The sequence below is a fragment of the Antrostomus carolinensis genome, unplaced genomic scaffold, assembly GCF_000700745.2.
Source record: "Antrostomus carolinensis isolate BGI_N321 unplaced genomic scaffold, ASM70074v2 scaffold309, whole genome shotgun sequence".
NCBI classification, from domain to species: Eukaryota; Metazoa; Chordata; class Aves; order Caprimulgiformes; family Caprimulgidae; genus Antrostomus; species Antrostomus carolinensis.
Window position 1 is genome coordinate 69,191 of NW_010337616.1, and position 21,452 is coordinate 90,642.

General features: G+C 38.5%; 1 protein-coding gene across 1 annotated transcript in view; it reads right to left on the reverse strand.

Moving 5' to 3' along the window:
- ARSB (arylsulfatase B) overlaps window positions 1–21,124 on the reverse strand; it is a 66,294-nt gene extending 45,170 nt beyond the window's left edge. The window contains exons 1-4 of the mRNA XM_010175213.2: window positions 21,062–21,124; window positions 18,887–19,073; window positions 16,358–16,548; window positions 15,662–15,869 (exon numbers count right to left, since the gene is read on the reverse strand). Of these exons, the coding sequence (XP_010173515.2) occupies window positions 15,662–15,869; window positions 16,358–16,548; window positions 18,887–19,073; window positions 21,062–21,124 (649 nt within the window). The remainder of the gene's footprint in view (window positions 1–15,661; window positions 15,870–16,357; window positions 16,549–18,886; window positions 19,074–21,061) is intronic.
- Between the last annotated feature and the right edge of the window lie 328 nt (window positions 21,125–21,452).

The window sequence follows — 21,452 nt, forward strand, 5'->3', positions numbered from 1 at the left end:
CATCCTTGAACTTTCTACCACTTTTGATCATATTTCCTGAATCCTGAAGTTGTGAAATCTCTCCCCTTGGCAACTATCTAGCTTTACAGACCACATTCAGTCCTCAAATATACATATATAACTCTCAGCGATTTCAAAGGGTAGTTGTTCATATGCACAACGGAAACAACTGCAGACTTCAAAGGAATAGTCAAATTGCATATTTTGCTCTTGGTGGGCATTTTGGTTTTGATGTTTTTGTGCCTAATGATTATTCCTTAGAAAGCTTATCCTGGAAACCCTATCCTTTACACGTTAACTGGTTTCCTGTTCCATTCCTGATACTGGAAAGAAGCAGAAAAATCCATAATGCACTAATATATTCGTCTGCTCACAGACAGAATTTCAGTATAAACAGAACTTTAGCTCTGGATGGTCAAGTGTTTCCCAGTACATGCACTTTGGAAATAAGTTAATCCTTTCATTTTCAGAAGACATCTGCCTTCTTTTCCCTGCAGATTCCTTATCTAATGTAGTGATATTAAAACCATAAAGTGCATCCACTTTGCTATTGCTTGTCACCACTCATGCCACCAACAGTCAGAATTCATCATCTCTTTCATATTATTGACCAAACCACTCACATGATCCTTCTTAAGACTGATCAGTCCAAACTTGCATTAGCAAAGATCTACTGTTTCAGTAAAATAGGCAGGGTCACTGTAACCAAGGGTGACACAAAACAGGATGGTAGCATCCTGTGTGATGAGCTCCCGCAATTTCCACAATTACAGCTGCAGTGTTATCTTCCTCCTAAGGACTTCTGCCCTCCTGAGTAACCACTACCTGATCCATATATGTGAGTCTAGAAGTCCCACCTTCCCCCTACTCCCGCTTTGGCAAAGGAGTTACTAATCCTTCAAACATCCAACTTCAAGTCTCTCTCAGGATTATGCAGTAAGTGACCCATTAAATTAGTTAGTCTTCAGGTCCATGTTTTCCCAAAGCCTCCCTCCTCATTTGCCTTAGGCTGCAGCAAGATGTGCTCTTTTTGCTCTGACTAAACGAATTTTAAAAAAACTCCAAACACTCTAACTATTAAAAATGTTCCAGGCTACCCAAGGTCACTTGGAGAGAATCACAGGAAGCCACATGCAGTCCATGAACACAGCTGAGAGACCTCAGGGGCAATAGCCTGTGAAGGCACCTGCGCGCAGAAAAATCCTCTAACCTTAGTCCCACTCATCACCATCACTGTCTACACAGCTATTCTTCCTCCTGAGGCATGCATTTTTCCCCTTAATTTTTTTTTGCATTTGCATTCTTTCTGCTACCTTTGATTTTCTAATGAACTGTAACTGTTGGCCAGCAGCAGTTTATATCTCCTAGTCAATATGAACCATTTGTGGTCAGTAAAATGTAATTATGAAACTGTTTTAAACAAAGGCTTTGCTTTTTTTAGTCCATTTAAATCACTGGAATACAGCCTGATGTCAGCGTCGGGTGCAATGCATCCAAGTAGGCAGATATGAATTCTTATCATTTGCAGCCACAACTGCAACTGTGTCCAACTTTCATGAGAAAAGTAACGGCAACCACATTTTTTTTTTTTACTCCTATTAGAATAATACTGAAAAAATTCAGACTTAACAGAAAAACATGCATAAGGTATCACTCTGAAGATCCACTTGTTACAAATGCTTATTTGATTGCAAAAGATATTACAATGCTGCAGTGCAAAAAGAAAGCAGACTTAAGGAGATATAACTATTAAAACCACAATTAAATTCTGCATATCAGATATCAACATATTCTAACTATTTCATTGTTAATTTGATAAAATATCTTCTTGCAAGATATCAGAAGCAGTGCAGTGCTCCAATATGTGCAGTACTCTGCAGTGACCAGTAATAATCTTTTGCATAGCCTAAATATGCAGATCGTATATAATACAAGAAGTTAATAACAAAAAACATGAACTACAATTGCTGTATTATTTGGTTTTATATGTAGATAGTTAAAGCCATTTATTCTAAAATATAAGTTAAATTACTGATGCAGATTTCTGTTTCTTCCCAGCCCAGTTCGAGCAACTCTGGAATCTTAATATAGAATTCAGGGTCAGCTCAATTCAATGTACACAAAGCTCTGGCTACATTTTAACTTGAGAAAATGCAATTAGAGGTCAAACCTAGGAGCAGGCACAGGCAGCATTCCACACAGCAGCAGTGCTCACAGTTCAGATAAAAAGTGGGGGTGTTTCTTCCTGCTTAAAGATAAATTTAAAGACAGATGCTGTATAGTAAGAGACAGATCTCCTAGTCACAGGAGGCATGTGAAGGTATTCAGAGATGCAGAGATTTACAAAGAGCATAAAGATAATTAGTAAGGACATACAGAGAAGGATTAAGACTGAGCTGTAAGGAACTGAAAAATACAAACGAGGGTCCTTACAAAAGCAGGGGAAATTAGCTTATTAGTTCCAGGGTTACTACAAATTGCTAAAAAACCTGCAATAGATGCTTCAGTAAGAGCTCTCCAAGCCAGTTTCATGTCAGACATTTATATGATCTGATCACCCATGGTCAAATTTTAACATCCACAACTAATGTATACAGTTACTTTCAAACTCATGCTAAACTTTACTAGCTATGAAGATGGACACTTCCATCTTCTAGCCTTAGCTACTTTACAGATTTTTTTCCAATATTAAAACCTTCCATTATAGTTCCCAACCCTGTTTTTTAATCAAAAAGATCTTTGTTTTCTGCATGCACAGGAGACAGGCAACACTAGACCCATCTAAGCTTAAATACCTTCTAAATCTTAAGAGAAACAGATGATCAGCAGAATCTATAGGCAAGAGCACAAAACTATGATGCAAAACTTACCCTCCACTTTTAAAGTCGACCAATTTTTAACTGATACAGTATCTTACTATAAATTAACTGTAATTTGGAATAACTAACATGCATTTATGGGTTTTAGTGTTTCTTTGAGTTTTTTTGAAATAAAAAATCTGTAAAATGTATGGCTTCTGCCTAATTCAGCACATCTATATTCTGACACTCTAAGTACATTCTGCTGGTTTTACTCTCCCATGAAGTAAGGCAAAGAGGGAAAATCTTACTCCTTTAATGCATGCTGAAGTGAAATCATCCACCAGCCTATATCTATTATAATCTATACATAAAAATAACACAGAATAATGGAAAGTGAGAGAGAAAAAAGAATATGAAGGAAGACAGTGTGTGGAGATTTTAGTTGGAAGTTCAGATTTCTTCTGTAGAGTTTAGCCTTCACTCACAGGTTTATTTGGAGCATACTCTAATTCTGGAATTTTCATAAATATACAAAACAGATGTACTAAACAAATCATAGTTTACATGAACATATAGGTACTAAAAAAATGAAAAAGCAGAGAAGGAAAACAGGTCCAGAACATTTCAGCAGGGATTAAAGTAACTTTTTTCAGATACTACTTATTTGACTACGGCCATCTTACAACACCTGCAGCTTCCTCCAAATTCTTAACCCAGACCAGACAATATTGCATGTTTCTTTCTCAGGTCAATCCATGATAGATTTTCCCTATGTTTCTACATTAATGCATAACAGCAAGAGCTGTGCATGACTGACAAAGAAAGTTTTGGAGAAGCAATATTTCTAAATAGATATGAAAGCTTTGTGTGATACAGTTGTTCCAAACAACATTGATCAGTTACAAAGGAAATCTAAAAATTTATGTATGGAAAATTTCAAACTTCAGTCTATTTGCTGAAAAAATTATTTAAAGAAATACAATATTATAAAAAGCTAAGTACTTCCACCAGAGTTTTTGTACTATCTTCTATAATATATTGTACTGATGGAGTTCACAGTCCTGAGGGACATGGGACTGGTAAAGAATAAAATCAGGACCCTGAATTTTAGGAAAGTAAACTTTCAGCTGTTCCAAGGAGTTAGTCAACAGGACACCCTGGGAAACTGCCCTCAAGGATAAAGGAGAAGATCAGAACTGGCAGATCTTTAAGGACAATTTCCACAGAGTGCAAGAGCTCTTGATCCCAAGGTGCATGAAATCAGGCAAGAGACTGGCATGGCTGAGTTGAGACCTGCTGGTAAAAGTAAAGGGCAAGAAGGAAATGCACAGGCAGTGGAAGCAGGGACAGGAATCCTGGGAAGAGTATAGGGATGCTGCCCCATACTCTTCAGGGATGGTGTCAGGAAGGCCAAGGCACAGCTAGAGCTGAACTGGGCAAGGGATGCACAGAATAATAAGAAGGTATGTCAGCCAAAAAAGGAAGGTCAAAGAAAGTGCACCTGCCCCGATGAACATGACTGGCAAACTAACAATGGAAAAGGAGAGGCCCGAGGTACTCAATGACTTTTTTGCCTCAGTCTTCTCTGGCAACCACTTTTCTCATCACTCAAGTGGATGGACCTCAAGGCAGGGAATGGGGAAGCAAAGTCCACCCACTGTAAGAGAAGATCAGGTTTGTGACCACCTGAGGAACCTGAACATACATAAATCTATGGGACCTGAAGAGATGCATCCCAGAGTCCTGAGGGAACTGCCAAGTAGTTGCCAAGGCACTCTCCACACCATTTGAAAAGTCATGGCAGTCAGGTGAGGTCCCTGGGTACTGGAAAAAGGGAAACATTGCACCCATTTCTAAAAAGGCTAGAACAGAGGACCCTGGGAAGTACCGACCTGTCAGTCTCACCAGTGTGCCTGGGAAGATCATGGAACAGATCCACCTAGAAGCTCCAAGTAGTTGCCAAGGCACTCTCCACACCATTTGAAAAGTCATGGCAGTCAGGTGAGGTCCCTGGGTACTGGAAAAAGGGAAACATTGCACCCATTTCTAAAAAGGCTAGAACAGAGGACCCTGGGAAGTACCGACCTGTCAGTCTCACCAGTGTGCCTGGGAAGATCATGGAACAGATCCACCTAGAAGCTCTGTTGAGGCACATGGAAGACAGGGAGATGATTCAAGACAGTCAGCAAGGTTTCACCAACCTAGTGGCCTCCTATGTTGGAGTGACTACTTAAGTGGACAAGAGAGAAGCAACTGATGTCAACTATCTGGACTTCTGTAAGGCCTTTGACATGGTTCCCCACAACATCCTTCTCTCTAAATTGGAGAGAGATGCAATTGGTGGGTGGACTTTTCGGTGAATAAGAAATTGGCAGATGGTTGCATCCAGAGAGTAGCAGGCAATGGTTCAATGTCCAGATGGAGATCGGCAACAAGTGGTGGCCCTCAGGGGGGCTGTATTGCAACCAGTACTGTTTAGTATCTCCATCAATGATACAGAGAGTAGGATCAAGTGCACCCTCAGCAAATTTGCAGATAACACCAAGCTGAGTGGTGTGGTTGACACACCTGAAGGATGCGATGTCATTCAGAAGGACCGGGACAAACTCAAGAAATAGGCCCATGTGAACATCAGGAGGTTCAACAAGGCCAAGTGTAAGGTCCTGCACCTGGGTCAGGGCAACCCCCAGTATTAAGGCAGGGGTTGCCCTAGGGAATGAAGGGATTGAGAGCAGCCCTGTGGAGAAGGACTTGGGGGTACTGGTGGATGAAAAGCTGGACATGAGCCAGCAATGTGTGCTCACAGCCCAGAAGGCCAACCACATACTGGGCTGCATCAAAAGATGCATGGCCAGCGCTTGAGAGAGGTGATTCTCCCCCTCTGCTTGGCTCTGGTGAGACCCCACCTGCAGTACTGCATCCAGCTCTGGAGTCCTCACCATAAGAAAGACACAGACCTGCTGGAGCGGGTCCATAGAAGGGCCACAAAGACAATCAGAGAGATGGAACAACTCTCCAATGAGGAAAGGTTGAGAGTGTTGGAGTTGTTCAGCTTAAGAGAAGAGAAGGCTCCAGGGAGATCTTATTGCAGTCTTTCCACACTTAAAGGGGGCCTATAAGAAAGATAGGAACAAACTTTTTAGTAGGTCCTGTAGTGATAGGCAAGGGGGTAACGGTTTGAAACTAAAAGAGGGTTGATTTAGACTAGATACAATGAAGAAATTTTTTATGATGAGGGTGGTGAAACACTGGCCTAGAGAGGTGGTAGATGCCCCATCCCTGGAAACACTCAAGGTCAGGCTGGACGGGGCTCTGAGCACCCTGATCTAGTTGAAGATGTCCCTGCTCACTGCAGGAGGGCTGGACTAGATGACCTTTAAAGGTCCCTTCCAACCCAAACCATTCTATGATTCTATAAAATCAAGCTATCCTAAGAAAACACAATAGCAGGTAGTAAAAAATAACTAGTGCTCTATGTGACAGATTTAGTGTATATCTAGTTTGCTGAGTGACTCCTAGTGATACTAAAAGCAGTATTCCTCTTTTACTTGCATATTCAAAGTTCAAAAGTTGGCTATAGAAAAAACGTAGGTTACAAAAGAATAATGACAATATATAAATAGGTGTTGTAGCTATCTCCTTTGTTAATGTTGGTTAAGAAATTAGTGGATCAGTAAATGGCATATATTTGGCTATATCTTAATATTTAGTATCTTTAATAGTACCAAATATATTTGTAAATTCATGGCAGTAGTCTAAAACAATGTACAGGACAAGGAAGAAATACTAAAAGTTGTGCAAGGAAGACCTGTGAGGAAAACGAGAAAAAGATTATTTACGCAAAGTTTTTCTAAGCTTTTTTGAAACCACATTTATTGTTAAATTAGAAGACAGTCTCTCACAGAAAGTGGAAGACATTTCATCATCTGGATAACTGAGATGGACAATCAGGGAAATGGACCAAAACCCAAATGCACTGTGTCCTAGTAAAATAAAGAAGGAGCAAATTCCTTCTCTTTCTTCAAGTTTCTGATATATTTCCACTGTGCAACACTTGAGCTCAGAGTGACGATAGCTTAAAAAGAAACTCAACCTCACATGGTTTTGGGACTTTTTCCCCTTTTTCTTCTTGTGCTACTGTATTAGGAGATTTTACAACACTTTGTAAACAGCAACAACAGAAACACTCTTCTAATCTTGAACATTAGAGCATCTAAAGTGATCCTACCACTGTTCCACCATCAGCCAAGCAGCACAATTCCCTTAACACAGGATGAATTATAAGGGATGACGGACTGAGGACGGATTTTCAACTACCTTTGTCTCACTGGTCCAAAACAGTATGACCCACTAAACTGGATGATGGAAGATGTTGCTTCTTTCTCTCCTTTCTGTAATTCTGATTTTGTTTTCTAATACTGAGTTTTTTATTTCTCTCTCCGATATTGTAATATTGCATTTTAAAAATCAACTGTAATTCAACCTTGAACACTAGTGACCATATAGGTTCCTTTAATCCACAACAACTAAACAATAATGGGTGGAACAAGTACAAAAAAGATGGCAGAAACAAGATGGCATATCCAATTAATCCACAGTTTAATTCTGTAAACATTTGCTACATGTTATATTTCTACTGCTCCTTTGAAGGGCTGGGGCTTTATGAGCAATCATACTCCTATACTTAATCAGAACCATATGGAGGTCAGCGTGAGGGTCCATGCAACTGAAGCAGAACTGGAAAGTATATTAAAAGTTAACTGTGAAATTATTTCATATGTAACTTACAGAGTTTAAGAAGCCAATTCAACAACGTTAGTGTCTTGGTATTGCTGAAATAAGCATGTCAATTAAGTGACTTCACTGCCCATGGTATGTCCACAAAGCAGATTTCTCAAGTTTGCAACTGAAAATAAATAGAGTAACATGCAACATGTAAACAACCTCAGACAAAGATAAACAAAAGATAGAAAATGGGATGAAACCCATATCCCTATACCTTGCTTGCTGTTGCCTATTTCTGATGGGGACACTACAAAAAGGCCATACCCCAGCAGTTCTGGTTACATGAAGTGTCGACATCTCTTTTTCATAATGCAAAACTGGGCTTTCGATGATTTTGTTATAAATATTGCTGAAATTATGGACACAGACAATAGTTCATAGTAATAAAAAGCAAAGAAGTGAACTACAAGCCACACTGATACAACAGTTTAAAACCCCCATAGTTATTTAGTGGACACAATACCACTACGTATCATTTAATAAGTTCTTATTTAAAAATGAAGTGATGGATATAAGCAGGAGACAAGTCTACATGTGTACTTCTCGTACACAGAATTTTGGATGTAACAGTTGCCAATATTAACAAAACAAGCAGGCGGCTAGCTGTTTGGTTTTGTTTTTTTTAAAACCCTTTTTTTATTTTCTGGGTGAATTGCATGTATATGAAAAGAAATTAAATAGCACTTACTAGTGCCAGACACAATACAAGCAAGCACCAGACAGCTTCAATGCACAGCTCTGTAAATGCATCTCATTTCTGACCTCCAACATTCTTGTTGAAAGTCTAGGTCACAGAACAGGACTTCAGAGCCCTTCCTTTGTGTGATTTAAGATCATGGTTGTGACTCACAGTTAAATAGAGTGCTGTCGATAATAGCGGTAAAGGATCACATTTGGGGAAAATTCCTCCCCTCTGATCTTCACAGCATGAATAACGCTTATTCTGTATGTGTTCCAAGTGTGGAACTCCCACTGAGGTTTCATTTGGGGGGGGGAAGTGCACAGAATACATAGCAGAGATCTACACTGTGGATAAGAGACTCGCAGCATGAATCAGAGAAACACTTTGCCCTTAATTTGAACTCCAGTTCTTCCTCGCTTTCCCATATTGCATCTGAAAGATCCATTTGTTGTTGTATTTTTCAACCATGCTACAAGTGTGACAAAAATGCAAGCACACTGCTTCTGATGGCTAACATTAAACATACCTCCAATGAAATGAACCAAAATCATTTGGTTAAGACCAGCTGATGAAAAAACATCTGTTGTATACTTCAGCCTGCTGCTGTGTACTCTCAGTGGAAAGAGTTACCCTGAAGTTTCAATATAAGCAGGAGAAAAGCCACAGAAAAAAACGCCTTTAGGCTGCTGACACATTACCATATTTTCAGTGCTTAATACAGATTTTTTTGTATGTGTGATGGAAGAACTCCTGAAAGCCTTTCCATGAGAGGGACAATAGAAACAGAAAACCACACCTTCTACAATAAAATTCTGCTAATGCAATTCTTGCTGTGCTTTAACTACAGCAAGAGCACCACTGCTGAACAACTTCACTGAGCACTTACAGAGCAACTTATTACTGAGTTGTGCTCAGATAAATCTACCTCAGTTTGTTTGTAACTCACAAGAATTGTCTCTTTATTCTCTTGACTCTTCTAAAGCCCTGGGGGGGTGGGGGGGGGCGGAGCAGGGGGGCCAGAAAGGAAAATTGATCTCATGGAAAAAAAAAATGCATTTGATGTACACACAATTCCAACAGTTACAAATTTAGCCCTAAAAAGGCTGCGTGAACAATGTCCTTTTTTATCCTATGGATTTTGCGCCCCCCACCCCAACCCAGTACAGCTTTTGTGACAGGAACAATCCTAGTGCAGACAGTTTCAGGAGACTACTTTCATTGTAAGCAGTCTCAGTAATCAAACAGGTCTCGGTAGTTATGGACCATGCTGTGTCAGGTCTATGCTAGCATTCACCATCACTAAACACAAGAGAAACACAGAGGTTAATTTTAACCTAAAACCAATGGGTATAACCTGACAAACTGTTCATATGTCTGCAGCAAGCACGTTAAACGAGACACAGACAAGAAAACTTTGGACCTTTCCCAGAGACAGAGCACTGAACCTGACCACTGATTTGGATGTAGAAGATTCTGACACAAAGAATAATGTCTTGTTAAATACTATTATGGAGAACAAAGTAGTATACTTTGATAGTAATCATACTTTAACACAACCTTTTGAGAGCTATTGGAAATTATTAAAAGTTGTTAACATGTAAAGTGATTTGTTTTCAGCATTCATTGCAGTCTGAGAAAAAATTTGCTAGGAAAACTATTAGCATGCTTAAGTCAAAGCTTCACACAACAACGGCCAGCTTGAGACTCTGGGCAAAATTCATTTCTGAGTTTCATTTATAAGTGAGCTTCACTTTAAGCACTGGTATTTGCTCAAAACAGGAAGAAAATTTCAAGATTCCTCTTACATTGGAATTTTTAAACACAAAGCAAAAAGAAGTGAGTGACTGCCACAAGTTTACCCTCTGTTCAGAATTCAGTTTTGTAATGTCAGTCAGGTTTTGCATGGAAAAAGCAGGGTGGATGGGGGGCATTAATGCTAGTAGGAAGGGAAGATAGATAAATATTTCCTACAAAAGATTTTGGATTTTCACAGCATTTGAAAATTGGGTGGGGTTTGGGAGGGGAACCAACAATATATTTTCTATCAACATCTTATAATATCATAGAATCATAGAATGGATTGAGTTGGAAGGGACCTTTAAAGATCATCTAGGACAACCCTCCTGCAGTGAACAGGGACATCTTCAACTACGTCAGGCTGCTCAGAGCCCTGTCCAACCTGTCCTTGAATATTTCCAGGGATGGGGCATCTACCACCTCTCTGGGCAGCCCCTGCTTTAATACTGGGGGTTGCCCTGACCCAGGTGCAGGACCTTACACTTGGCCTTGTTTAACCTCCTGATTTTCACATGGGCCTATTTCTTGAGTTTGTCCAGGTCCTTCTGAATGACATCCCATCCTCCAGGTGTGTCAACCACACCACTCAGCTTGGTGTTATCTGCAAACTTGCTGAGGGTGCACTCCATCCCACTGTCTATGTCATTGATGGAGATATTTAACAGTACTGGTCGCAATACAGACTCCTGAGGGACAACACTTGTCACCAGTCTCCATCTGGACATTGAACTGTGGACCACTAATCTCTGGATGCAACCTTCTAACCAATTCCTCATCCATTTTCTCAGCTTTCATTTTGAAATAAATTTCCACCATAAGATCACATTTCCACCTTTGATAATATATTCTTACAAAGCAGTCTAGATGTCTTATTACTACTATCTGCATCATACGGCAGAAAAGATATTATTTCTGAAAAAAAATTCATTCTTATGACCCATACTTTAATGTGGAAAAGGACTAAAAAAAGAATGAAAGCCAATACAGGAGTATAAAACTCCAATCAGATCCACCTTTCTCTATATATCATTGACATGCAACAGCTCTGACCAATGCAAGTACAGTGATCAGCTGCAACTTTTGCCTGTAGAAGCACACATAATCAAGCTTACATAATCAAGACACAGAAAAGTAATATTTGGGAATATATGGACTCAGAAAACTGTTTTGATTGAAGGTGCTTGCAGCTAAGGCCCCTGTGCTTATTTCCTCTTAAGAAGCACTGGATGCTCAGGTAGTAGATGCCCATGTATCTTCCTCGCTGGCAATGCACCAAACCTCTCAGAACCTCCTGACAAGACCAATTGGAGCAGGTCTTCAGATCTGTAATCGAGCAGGTATACTAAAAAAATCTGACAACACAATCTTCAAAATTAGCACCTCCAAAGCCACACCCAGAGAATAACTGCTCTAATCAATCTGTCATTCAGTTGGCTTGGACAGTCTGCAACCAAAAGTCTCTCTGAAGTCCCTTACTAGCAAAACAGAAGGAGCACAGAGTTAATTCAGGAACAAAGACATCAGGGAGAAGACAAAAAACTGCCCTCAGGGAACCAGTGAAAGTCAGGTCCCTGGTTTCTACCAAAGTAGGAGCTGGAAAAACACAAAAAAAATTCCCAACATTTTATTAGATAAAAGCCACAATATGCTTGCTAGAACGGGGGTGAAAAAGAAGATAAAGGAGACTGAGGAAAAGTCTTTATTAGGGTAGTTTGAAATTTTTTGGGAAAAAAAAATGTAGGGGTGTGTGAGAGAGAGATACTGTATAAACATCAATAAGTATGTCAAAACCAATCTGCACTTTTATTAATAATAATTCCAAAGTGATAAAAGTCTCTCTTTAGGAGTGAAAACAGTCATCACTGTCACATGCTCCATTATCGAAACGATTTATGTGGTTTCCTCTTAGCAGTGTAAACCCAGGCTTTAGAAAAAAAGTTCTGCATATTTTATTGTTCAAAGCCCTCTTACGGCAACTACCAGACATTACAGCGCTAATTCACTTTTAAGAATTAACAGATGTATTGGAAGAAAGAGCAGTAAGGAGTTTTGCTCGAAAATTATTTAGAGTATTAAAAAGCTGGAAGTTAAATAAAGCAAAGGGTAGTAGCTTTAATACAGAACTGAAATTAGAAGTCAGATTCCCTTGCTCCAATGTTGGCAAGTTTCCACCAAAATTACTTGTAATATGTAGGAGCAACTATAACCAGGTGTTATTCACAGCAAATCCTCATTTCTTACCTCAAATCATAGGTCTATATTTGAAGCAAAACTGGGACACTAAGCCAGTGTTAACAGTGCTGAGGTAAATTTGAACCACTTTAATGCTTTTTATGACCTTTATTTATTTTAGACCAAGGCCCTCTTCAGGGAAGTTTGTAGTTACAGCCTCTTAATGTTTCCTAAAAAGAAAAATAAACCCTACATCTCATTCTGTTTGATTTCAAGTGGATAAAAGCCAGGGCTACCCAAGACATTGCTGCATCCACTTTTATCTGTTTTCCTTGAACCGGCATTGAATTCATTTTCACCACTGATCTCATTTGTGCAAACTTACTTGTATCTGCATTACAAAAGATGCTCCATAAAAGCAATTTTTATTTCATATCACAACCAACAAGACTTTTCACACTACCAAATGATACACTAATCTAACACTACATACCATCGAATTAGCTCATCTTTCCCTTTTTTTTAATTTACCTGTAGAAATAGCTAGTGTATCTGTTCAAAAAGACAACAGAGATGTTGATTTACATGCCGTATTGATGGAATCAGACTTTGCTGATGACCAGGTTATTTTGCTTTTGGCCCAGTGTCTCCATCAGGCCACTTTAAAGAGGAACTAGAGTTCTTCTACACATTTTACAAGGCCCTTTTAAAATGTGCAGTATTTTCATTTGCCAACTGGCATGTTTTCCAGGCAATCCTAGTTAAGCCATAACATACATGAGCAGGAAGAAACATGAATTAGTTTAATAAAAAGAAATAAAAAAAATAAAAAGAATAATAAAATAATAAAATGAAAAATAGCAAGTATTATATCATGTCTTAGAGTATTTCAATGAGCACTCAGTAAAAAGAGACCTCTAATTTCGGAGTTGACACTTCACAGAGAAGGAATCAACCAGAAGACTGTATGTTTGTTCCAGTGCTACTTGCTATAGCACACAATAGCAAATGATCACTTGTAAATTATTTTTTTGGAGAGAATTTTGAAGCAGTGAGGGATGTAAACATCCAAGTGTGAGTTTTGGCTGCAAATAAACAGGGAACAGTAATGAAACTAGTAAAATCTACCATAAAATAGGGTCTTTACTTCTTTTTCCTCTACAGGTTTCCAATGCTATGGTTATCCAACCACACAGGTTTATAACAAATCAGAGTGCTTTTATGATCCGGTGTCTTTAACTACTATGCTATGTGCTATGGAGACACACAGATACTGCTCACTAAACCTACGGATACACTTTACCCTTCCCTAGATTCTCCCTTGCAGTCTTCATTTAAATCTTTAAACTTCTTCTTAACCCCACAACATGGGAAGAACTTTACTGGAAAGGATTCCTGATTGTAGAGGAAATGCGTCTCTCTTGCTGTACCAAGCAAGAGGAGGGTCTCCCACTCCCTGGAGAGCACCTAGGGCAGGAAAAGGTACACAGCTTCCTCAAGCAGGTATGCCCTCAAAAGCTGAAGGCAATATCACACTATAAGTATACACCCACGTTATAGCTACCAGTGCACACTAAGACTCCCAGTTATGGAAGACTGGAAAGCTGTGCAGAGATCTCACATAGTACAACACTCCAAACATGACGCTGAATCGCAGACTCTCTTATGTTTCTTTTCAACCACTTTCTAATGCCAAATTTAAAATATACCATCTGCAAAAGCAATAAATATAATACAGAAAAGCTGAATAGAACTCGTGCTTCTGTTTTTTTGCCTTTTTTCATGACTAATGATTTAAACATTTGTTTTTTGGAAACTGAGTCTTTAGTGCATGCAGTGTTCTATGCCTGTAAAAAATAGCTGTTTGAAGTGAAGACAGAACACTGAAAAAAACTGTATCACTACCCCTGACCTGCTTTATCCAGGCCTAACTTTCCTGCATTTTGATCATATTAAATTCCACTCACAGCAGTTTAAAATGTTAATTAACTCTCATGGCTTGGCTCTTGTTGAAATGTTTCTGTAACTGACTGCAACATAACTACTGTTAAAAGCAGGATATACTGTCCTTGTTTGGAAAAAAAAGTTTTATAAACAACAACAACAAAAAATCTATCTTTTTAGTTCAGTCATACCCTGTAATTCCAATTCAGATGTCTTTAGTTTTATTCCACAAGGTACTGAACAAATATTACTGAAATAACTCTACCAGGATTCCATCAGCAAAGACCAGATTTTTTCCATATGGAATAAATACTGGCATCAGTTCCCACATGGCTTTGCTCACTTTCAGTTCTAAATATGAAAACATGGTAAACAGAAACAGGCATAAAAGAGTTATCAAATCCTGTCAGAGCCAAAATCTAGACACAAATATAACACCAGAAGGCAAACAGGTTTGGACTCAAAATTAAATTCCACGATTCCAAGTGCTATAGGAAGTATTTGCTAAGCTCAAAACACATCACTGCATTTTCATCAAAACTTGAGGTTTGGGGTTTTTTTGTTGTTGCCTTTTCTGTTGTTGTTGTTGTTGCTGTGAGTTTTTTGTTTTTTGGTTTTTTTTTAAAGTGTTTGTAGAAAATTAGTTTGACATTTTGACAGCCCTAATATGCAAAGCCTGGTCAAAAGAGCAACTGTAAGCATTGAAAGGCTACTTCCCATTCCCAGTCAAAGAAGAGCAACTATACATCTGCAACCCAGACAAGTAGCTGTATTTCAAAAGGGTTCTGTTTCATTCCTAATTTGGAAACAGAACTGCTTTGCAATGTATTATTTGTATTATCCTAATAATCTAAAAACCAGATCACGTGCTAATACATACAAAAACTTAGCCTGTCATTTGTCAGCCTAGACTGTATCATCACATATTAAGCTTTTTCATTAACAGACCTTTGCTTCATGGGAGTAAGGTGCCAGTGAAATATTTCAAGCAAGACAAAAATTACATATTACACAAAAGTATGGCAATTTTGGCTTCAAACTTCTTTCCCTCTGGTTATTCATGCTTCATGCAACACGTGGCAATTTATTGACTGATCAGACAGTTAGCTATAGCTCAGGACAAATTAATTTGGTAGATTGCTCTCAGTAAGGACTAAATTGTGACAGATACTCAGTAACCACAGGGGCAAGTAAGATGCTTCCAACTTCACCACGCTAATTTTTTACAATTCTGTTTATACTGCAATAGGAGTATCCCCCATTTGCACAATTCTTATGAGTTGTTTTCATCATGCTTGAGAAAGCCATAAGAGCGGGGAGAGAAACTGCTCCTTCTGGTATAAATTCCTGTTTCACTTTCATCACTCTTTTGTAGTTAGAAAATATATAGAGGAAGGACAGAGGACCCAGCTGCCTCTTCAGTCAGCTTCTTAGACACTGTATCAAAGTTACTATGGAAAGAATATTTACATTAACTTACCAGTAGAGAAAACAAGAACCGTGTTGTCCCAAAGACCATATCTTTTCAGAGCATCAGTAAGATTTCCTACAGCTTCATCCATAAGAGTCACCATCCCTGCATAATGGCGCCTCTTTGCATCTTTGATGGAGGAATATGGTTTCATATATTCTTCAGAGACCTCAAGAGGTTCATGGACAGACTGAAAAGCGAGGTAGAGAAAGAGGGGCTGGGGTGGAAGGGATAGAATGGAAATTAGTTGAACACAAAGTACTAAATGCAAAAGTTCCTGCAGCAAAAGCAGCCCTGATTCATCAACAGCTGCAGGCACTTTGTTCTGATTTCTTCTACTCTTCTCTCTTGTAATCCCTAAGCATAAACTACTAACTTTGGTAAGGGACTTCTGCGAAGCTGTGGAAAAACATCAGGTGTATCTTTTCTTCATAGCACAGTTATTAACAGTTTATTTCTATGAAACTTCTCCCATTAAACTTTCCATTGTCTTTTTAGAAGAGCAAACTACATCCTAAATTTCTATAAATTCATTACTTGTATTATTAAAAAAGAAATGGAGAAGGGTAGCACATTTAGCTCTAGACACCCTGCTGAAAAGCCCCAAATTACAGCTCAAGTGCAGGTCTCCCCATTAATATTTCATTAACTTTTTTTAAAACATTCTTTAGTGCTAAAGGTAACAAAAGCAGCTGCCCACTGTACCTTCTCAGTTTTGTGATTGGCTATAAGATCTATAGCTCTTTCTGTGAATAAGTTAGTCGAGTAAATGTTTTTAAATCCAGTCGCAACTTCTTCTCCATCTCGAAAGTCCACAGCACAGCGTGTTACGTTCTTTGCTTTGATGAGGACGCAACGATCATGAGAATAATAATCTTCACTTCCCAGAAGATAGCCTAAAACAGGAAGAGATGTTAAATAAGCAAGTCAATGTAATGTTGTACAAATAGATACATCAGGGAAACAAAAAAGTCAAAAATAAATGTCAAAACTTTAGTGGTTTTGAGCTGAAACACTCATCCAACATTTGACCATCTGTGGTGACATTCCTTGACAAGTCCAAGTAGGTCAACATTTAGTACTTCGTAGACTTTTTACTGCGAATGCTGGTAGTAATCTCAAAACACACGAAACATTTTGAGAGCAGTTAAATGACTTTATATTCATAACCTGCTATCAAATACATTAGCATTAAACTAATGCACTGACAGCAAAAGCAGTGACCTATCTGTGTACTACTCTGATTTTTCAGCTGGTATGATTTTGTATATTTGTATTTTCACATTAGACTTCTCTCTCTATTAGGAAGTTTGGATATTTTTTTAATGTATTCTAAAACATCCAAGTATGAAGCTTTTTTTTAATGTCAGCTGTAAAGCAACTTCTGATCCACTGCTGACACCAACTGGTGAAAAACAGACACTATCATTTAAAGATAACCAAAAGAAACAAAAGTAAAAATTCTAGAGGTATAGATTTACTCCTATCAAGGGCTATCCTGTTTGTTAGGCATTGAGTGCCTTTGCCTTTTATTGACCAGAAACAAACCTTTTCAATTTTTTTTTAATCTCAGCAATTGTTACTTTGCAAATTAGATTTCAGATTTCTCCCCCAACACCCTGGAAAAACAAACCTGTGCAAAAAACTATGCACAGAAATAATTAAATTCTGTTTTAAAAAACATATAAACTTTTAATACATTCTTAGGAGGAAAAATGGCTTTTGTTTTGAAGCATAAGGAGAGATTTTTGCAGGCAAACTGCCTACATCAATGCACTCAGAGCTGCAAGCTGCATTTTTCCACTGTGAACGCCCAGTGAAGGAAACACCGCATCATGTTTGCTGATGAATCAAATGTCCCTTATTTGCAATCAACACCTACTGGAATTACATTAATATTACAGGATATTAAACTGCTACAATCTCTGAAAAATAATGTCATGCTGGGCACTCAACATCTATGCCCAGAGCCAGCTTGTTTTAAGGCATTAAGGGCCTTCGGTCCCAAGGTGAGATTTCACTAAGAGCACCGGTCTATCTAAATCTATGCCATCAAAAAGATCCCAAGCTCCTGCAAAGGGATGGGAGGAGGCATATATGTTTCAGCAATGTGATGTATTACAATCCATATATATTAGCTTAATTCAGTTGTGAAACCACAGCCCCAAGCTGCCTAAAGAGTCAAAAGAGACAAACAATGTAAGAGAACAGTTCTTCCCACCTAAAGTTTGGATCACCACTGTCTACAACGGGCACGTAGCACAGTCAGGCTCTTCATTTAAGTACCTAAAGTTAGACAAGAGGAACGTGGGCTTCAGCACGAGTTTCTCTGTATCTTAATTCCTCTGCTGTAGAAATGGGCAGCAGTACTAGCAACATCTTGCAAAGTTATTTTGAAGACAATGAAGTGTTTTGAAATTCTCCATTCAATGAAAGTGTCTTAAAAACAACCAAGTGGAGCTGGACAACTTGGCAGTCAGTACCATGCAGAATGAGAGGTACTGCAGGCAGCCTGATTCACATAAAATCTTTGGCAGTTGCACAAAACCAATAAATGCCCAACCAATACTGGGACAAAAGTCTTTGCAACAGGAAGACTAAACAAGGTATAGCTACAGGTTGCTCTGTAACACACTCACATGTGGACAATCTAATTCTGGCATTATTTTTTTGATCTGAGGATCTGACTTCATAACTTGCAAGTTCCTGCAAAAGACCTTTAGGATATTGTTTTATAGAGGCTGTCACACCATCCAGCTTGCCATAGGCGCTGGAAAACCAATGCTACTCTGTTCACAGGGCACGAACACAGTGTAGTATGACATCTATTTCTCTCTTAAAATCAACTTCTACAAGTGTAACATCACAGAGCAAGCTATGACTACTGTCTGATCTAACACAAAATGTTGAGATTAAAAACACTTATAAAAACAAAATAATCACTACACCTTAAATCTTCTAACCATCATGGAACCAAACTAAATACAGATCAAAAGAGAGAAATACTTTATTTGGACACACTCAATAATTATGACATTGTCTTCAGTAAGTTGTTAGGGGTGTGCATGCTTGTAAGGCACTAAATAACTTAAGCACTTATACTTTGGAAACATGCATACCCAGGTATTGATTTACTTATAAACTAACAGTGGATCTGCTGTTCTTAGAAGAATCGGACAGCTTCTCATCATTTTTAGTGCCGCATTTGTAGCCCATGTTAAATCCAAACATTACCAAAGTAAGTATCAAATCCTCTGCGGGTTGGAAGGCATTCTTTTCTGTACATCCCCAAATGCCACTTCCCCACCATGTGAGTAACATATCCTGCCTCCTGAAGTAGCTCTGGCAGGAGTTTCTCATCCAGTGGCACACAGCTGGGCTGGCATGGCCAAATTATCTGGTGTTGTAAACCTGTGTGGATCTAGCAGAGAAAAGAAGGATGCAAGATTAGTTATAACACAGCAATGACATCCTGAAGGCTACTTTATGAGCAGGTGCAAAAAGAAACAAAGCTACACCAGGGGCTAGCATTAGTTTTAGGGCTTCCTGGCTTCATTGATGTAGCACTGAGGAAGATGAGAAAGCCATAGGGGGAAGGCAGTGGGAGTGTGGAGGAAGACAAGGAAATAGCACCATAGAGGTTTACAAGATCTAAACAGGCATAAATCTAGTGCAATAAAAAAAAAAAAAGAAAGTTTTTTGCATTTTCATCTAAAAATCTAACAGGTAACAATTACCATTATGGTCTCTTTGAAGCCTAGGGACAGCACCTCAGCATGCAGTGAGAGATTTTAAATGGGATGGAGATGGGCAAAAAGGTGCACGGCAGGTAAAGCTACCAAGCTTTTGCCTGTACCAAAGAATAGTCACCAGAGAAAAAGGTGATAAAGGCTAAGAGAGTGCTTTTTACATCACTCCTCTAAATGTACATCATGTACACATATAATGTATTTCTTTACATGCTTAAAGTGAGTGTGAACACTTTTACAAAAAGAACCCCAAAACATTTAGATACTAGGATAACACAAGTTTTAGACACTGCCTAGATCTGAACTGTAATGGTTCCATGTAAGTTTCCAATCTTAACCAGTGGTGAATTTTCTATGTGTTTACAAAAATATGGCTGATGATAACCGTATTCTGAGTACTACATCTTGCTTGATTCAAGAAAGTTCTTCAGTTACTGTGTACTAGAAGATGACTTTTGTCAACTCCCCATCTCCTCCAGAAAAAAATCCCATACTATCCTAAACTTAGGCCAGCAAACATAAATATACAAGTATAAATATGTTATTTAACAAATATTTCTAGCAATCTGCTCCCATCAAAGCACAAAATCTCCAAGACCTCCCAGAGCACAAGACATCAGATTTTATAACTCCACTAAGCACTCCAGTGTGGCAAGCTGCTTGATTAATTTTTAAAGCATCACTTTAGCAACACTCTGAACTCACTTTTAAATTAAATAAGCCCTGATCTTAGGCAAGTGGGTAAGTAGACTCTCACAAAGGGCCTACTAGTTACTAATTTTCTTTGAAATAGGAGCTATAAAAAAATATATTGAAATGCAGTATTACAAAGGAATATCAGTATAATGAAAGACACAAGCTAGCAAAGCAGTGTAATTTCTTCCACTGTCTCTAGAAAGGAAGAAAGAGGAGAGGAAAGCAACAATAATTTAAAAAATATCTATAGCTTTTATAAACCAATACCTTTGCTTTTCTTTCTTTACAGACTGCAAGATATCTATCAAAATTCCAGCTCCAGATAGGACCAGATTCAGATTACTTTTTCAAATCTCTGAGCAACTGTTAATCATACCAATGGGCAAAACAAAACAAAATCTCACATATTTGCTACATAATTATTTCCTGCACACCATGGCTTCTAAATTTTATAGAAAAAATACTTCAATTTTCTAATATTATCTTACTCATTTGTAACAAGGTCAACATGAAGGTGATTAAATTATCAAGTCAGTTGCATATGATGAATCTAAATCAGGAATGAACTAGGAGCACTTCCAATTTCCACTGTAAAGATGAGATGCAGCAATGTCCAGTTAACCCTGATCATTTTAGATAAACACGTTCAGAGTATGAACTGTATTCTAGAATTAGTTGAAATGAAAAAATGGTTTATGTTATTTACATAAAACAATTTAAAGAGTTGGTAAAAAAAAAAAAATCCTGTTCTTTATTATTGACTCTTGGGAGTTTCTAGAAACAGAACAAGCATTGCTTCGAAAGAATAAGTATCACCTAGAACAACCTTCCTGCGATAACAAGAGATAACATCTACTAATACAGGATGACATTTATTTTCACGCTGAACAGTTTCTTTGACAGATCACTACAGTTAACATGCAGTGCAGAACTTTTTGAGAGAGAGGGAAAGTTTCTGAAATACACTTAACCTTTTATGAGTTTCTCCTCTCTGTCTGTCCTGTATTCTTCTTTCCTCCCACCTCATTTTTTGACAAAGTTGCAAAAAAAGAAGGGGGAGGGGGGAGTACAGTAGTGTAATAAAGTCAAATTCTTATTCCTGTGCAGCTGAAAAAAATGGGAGAAATCATGACTAGGACTACGAAGGAGAGACACCCGGAGTGGATCAGTCTCCTGTGTGCACTCCATGAAGGGGTGCATAAATGTCTACGCCCACGTTACCGTATGAAGAAGAACGTACAGGTCAGTATGCATTTAAACGCTGCACATCGTGGTCACCTGCTCCTGGCTGCAGCACGCTGACTGCGTGCCTGTCCGGTTCAGGAGTACGGGACAGAAGATGACTATGACAGGGA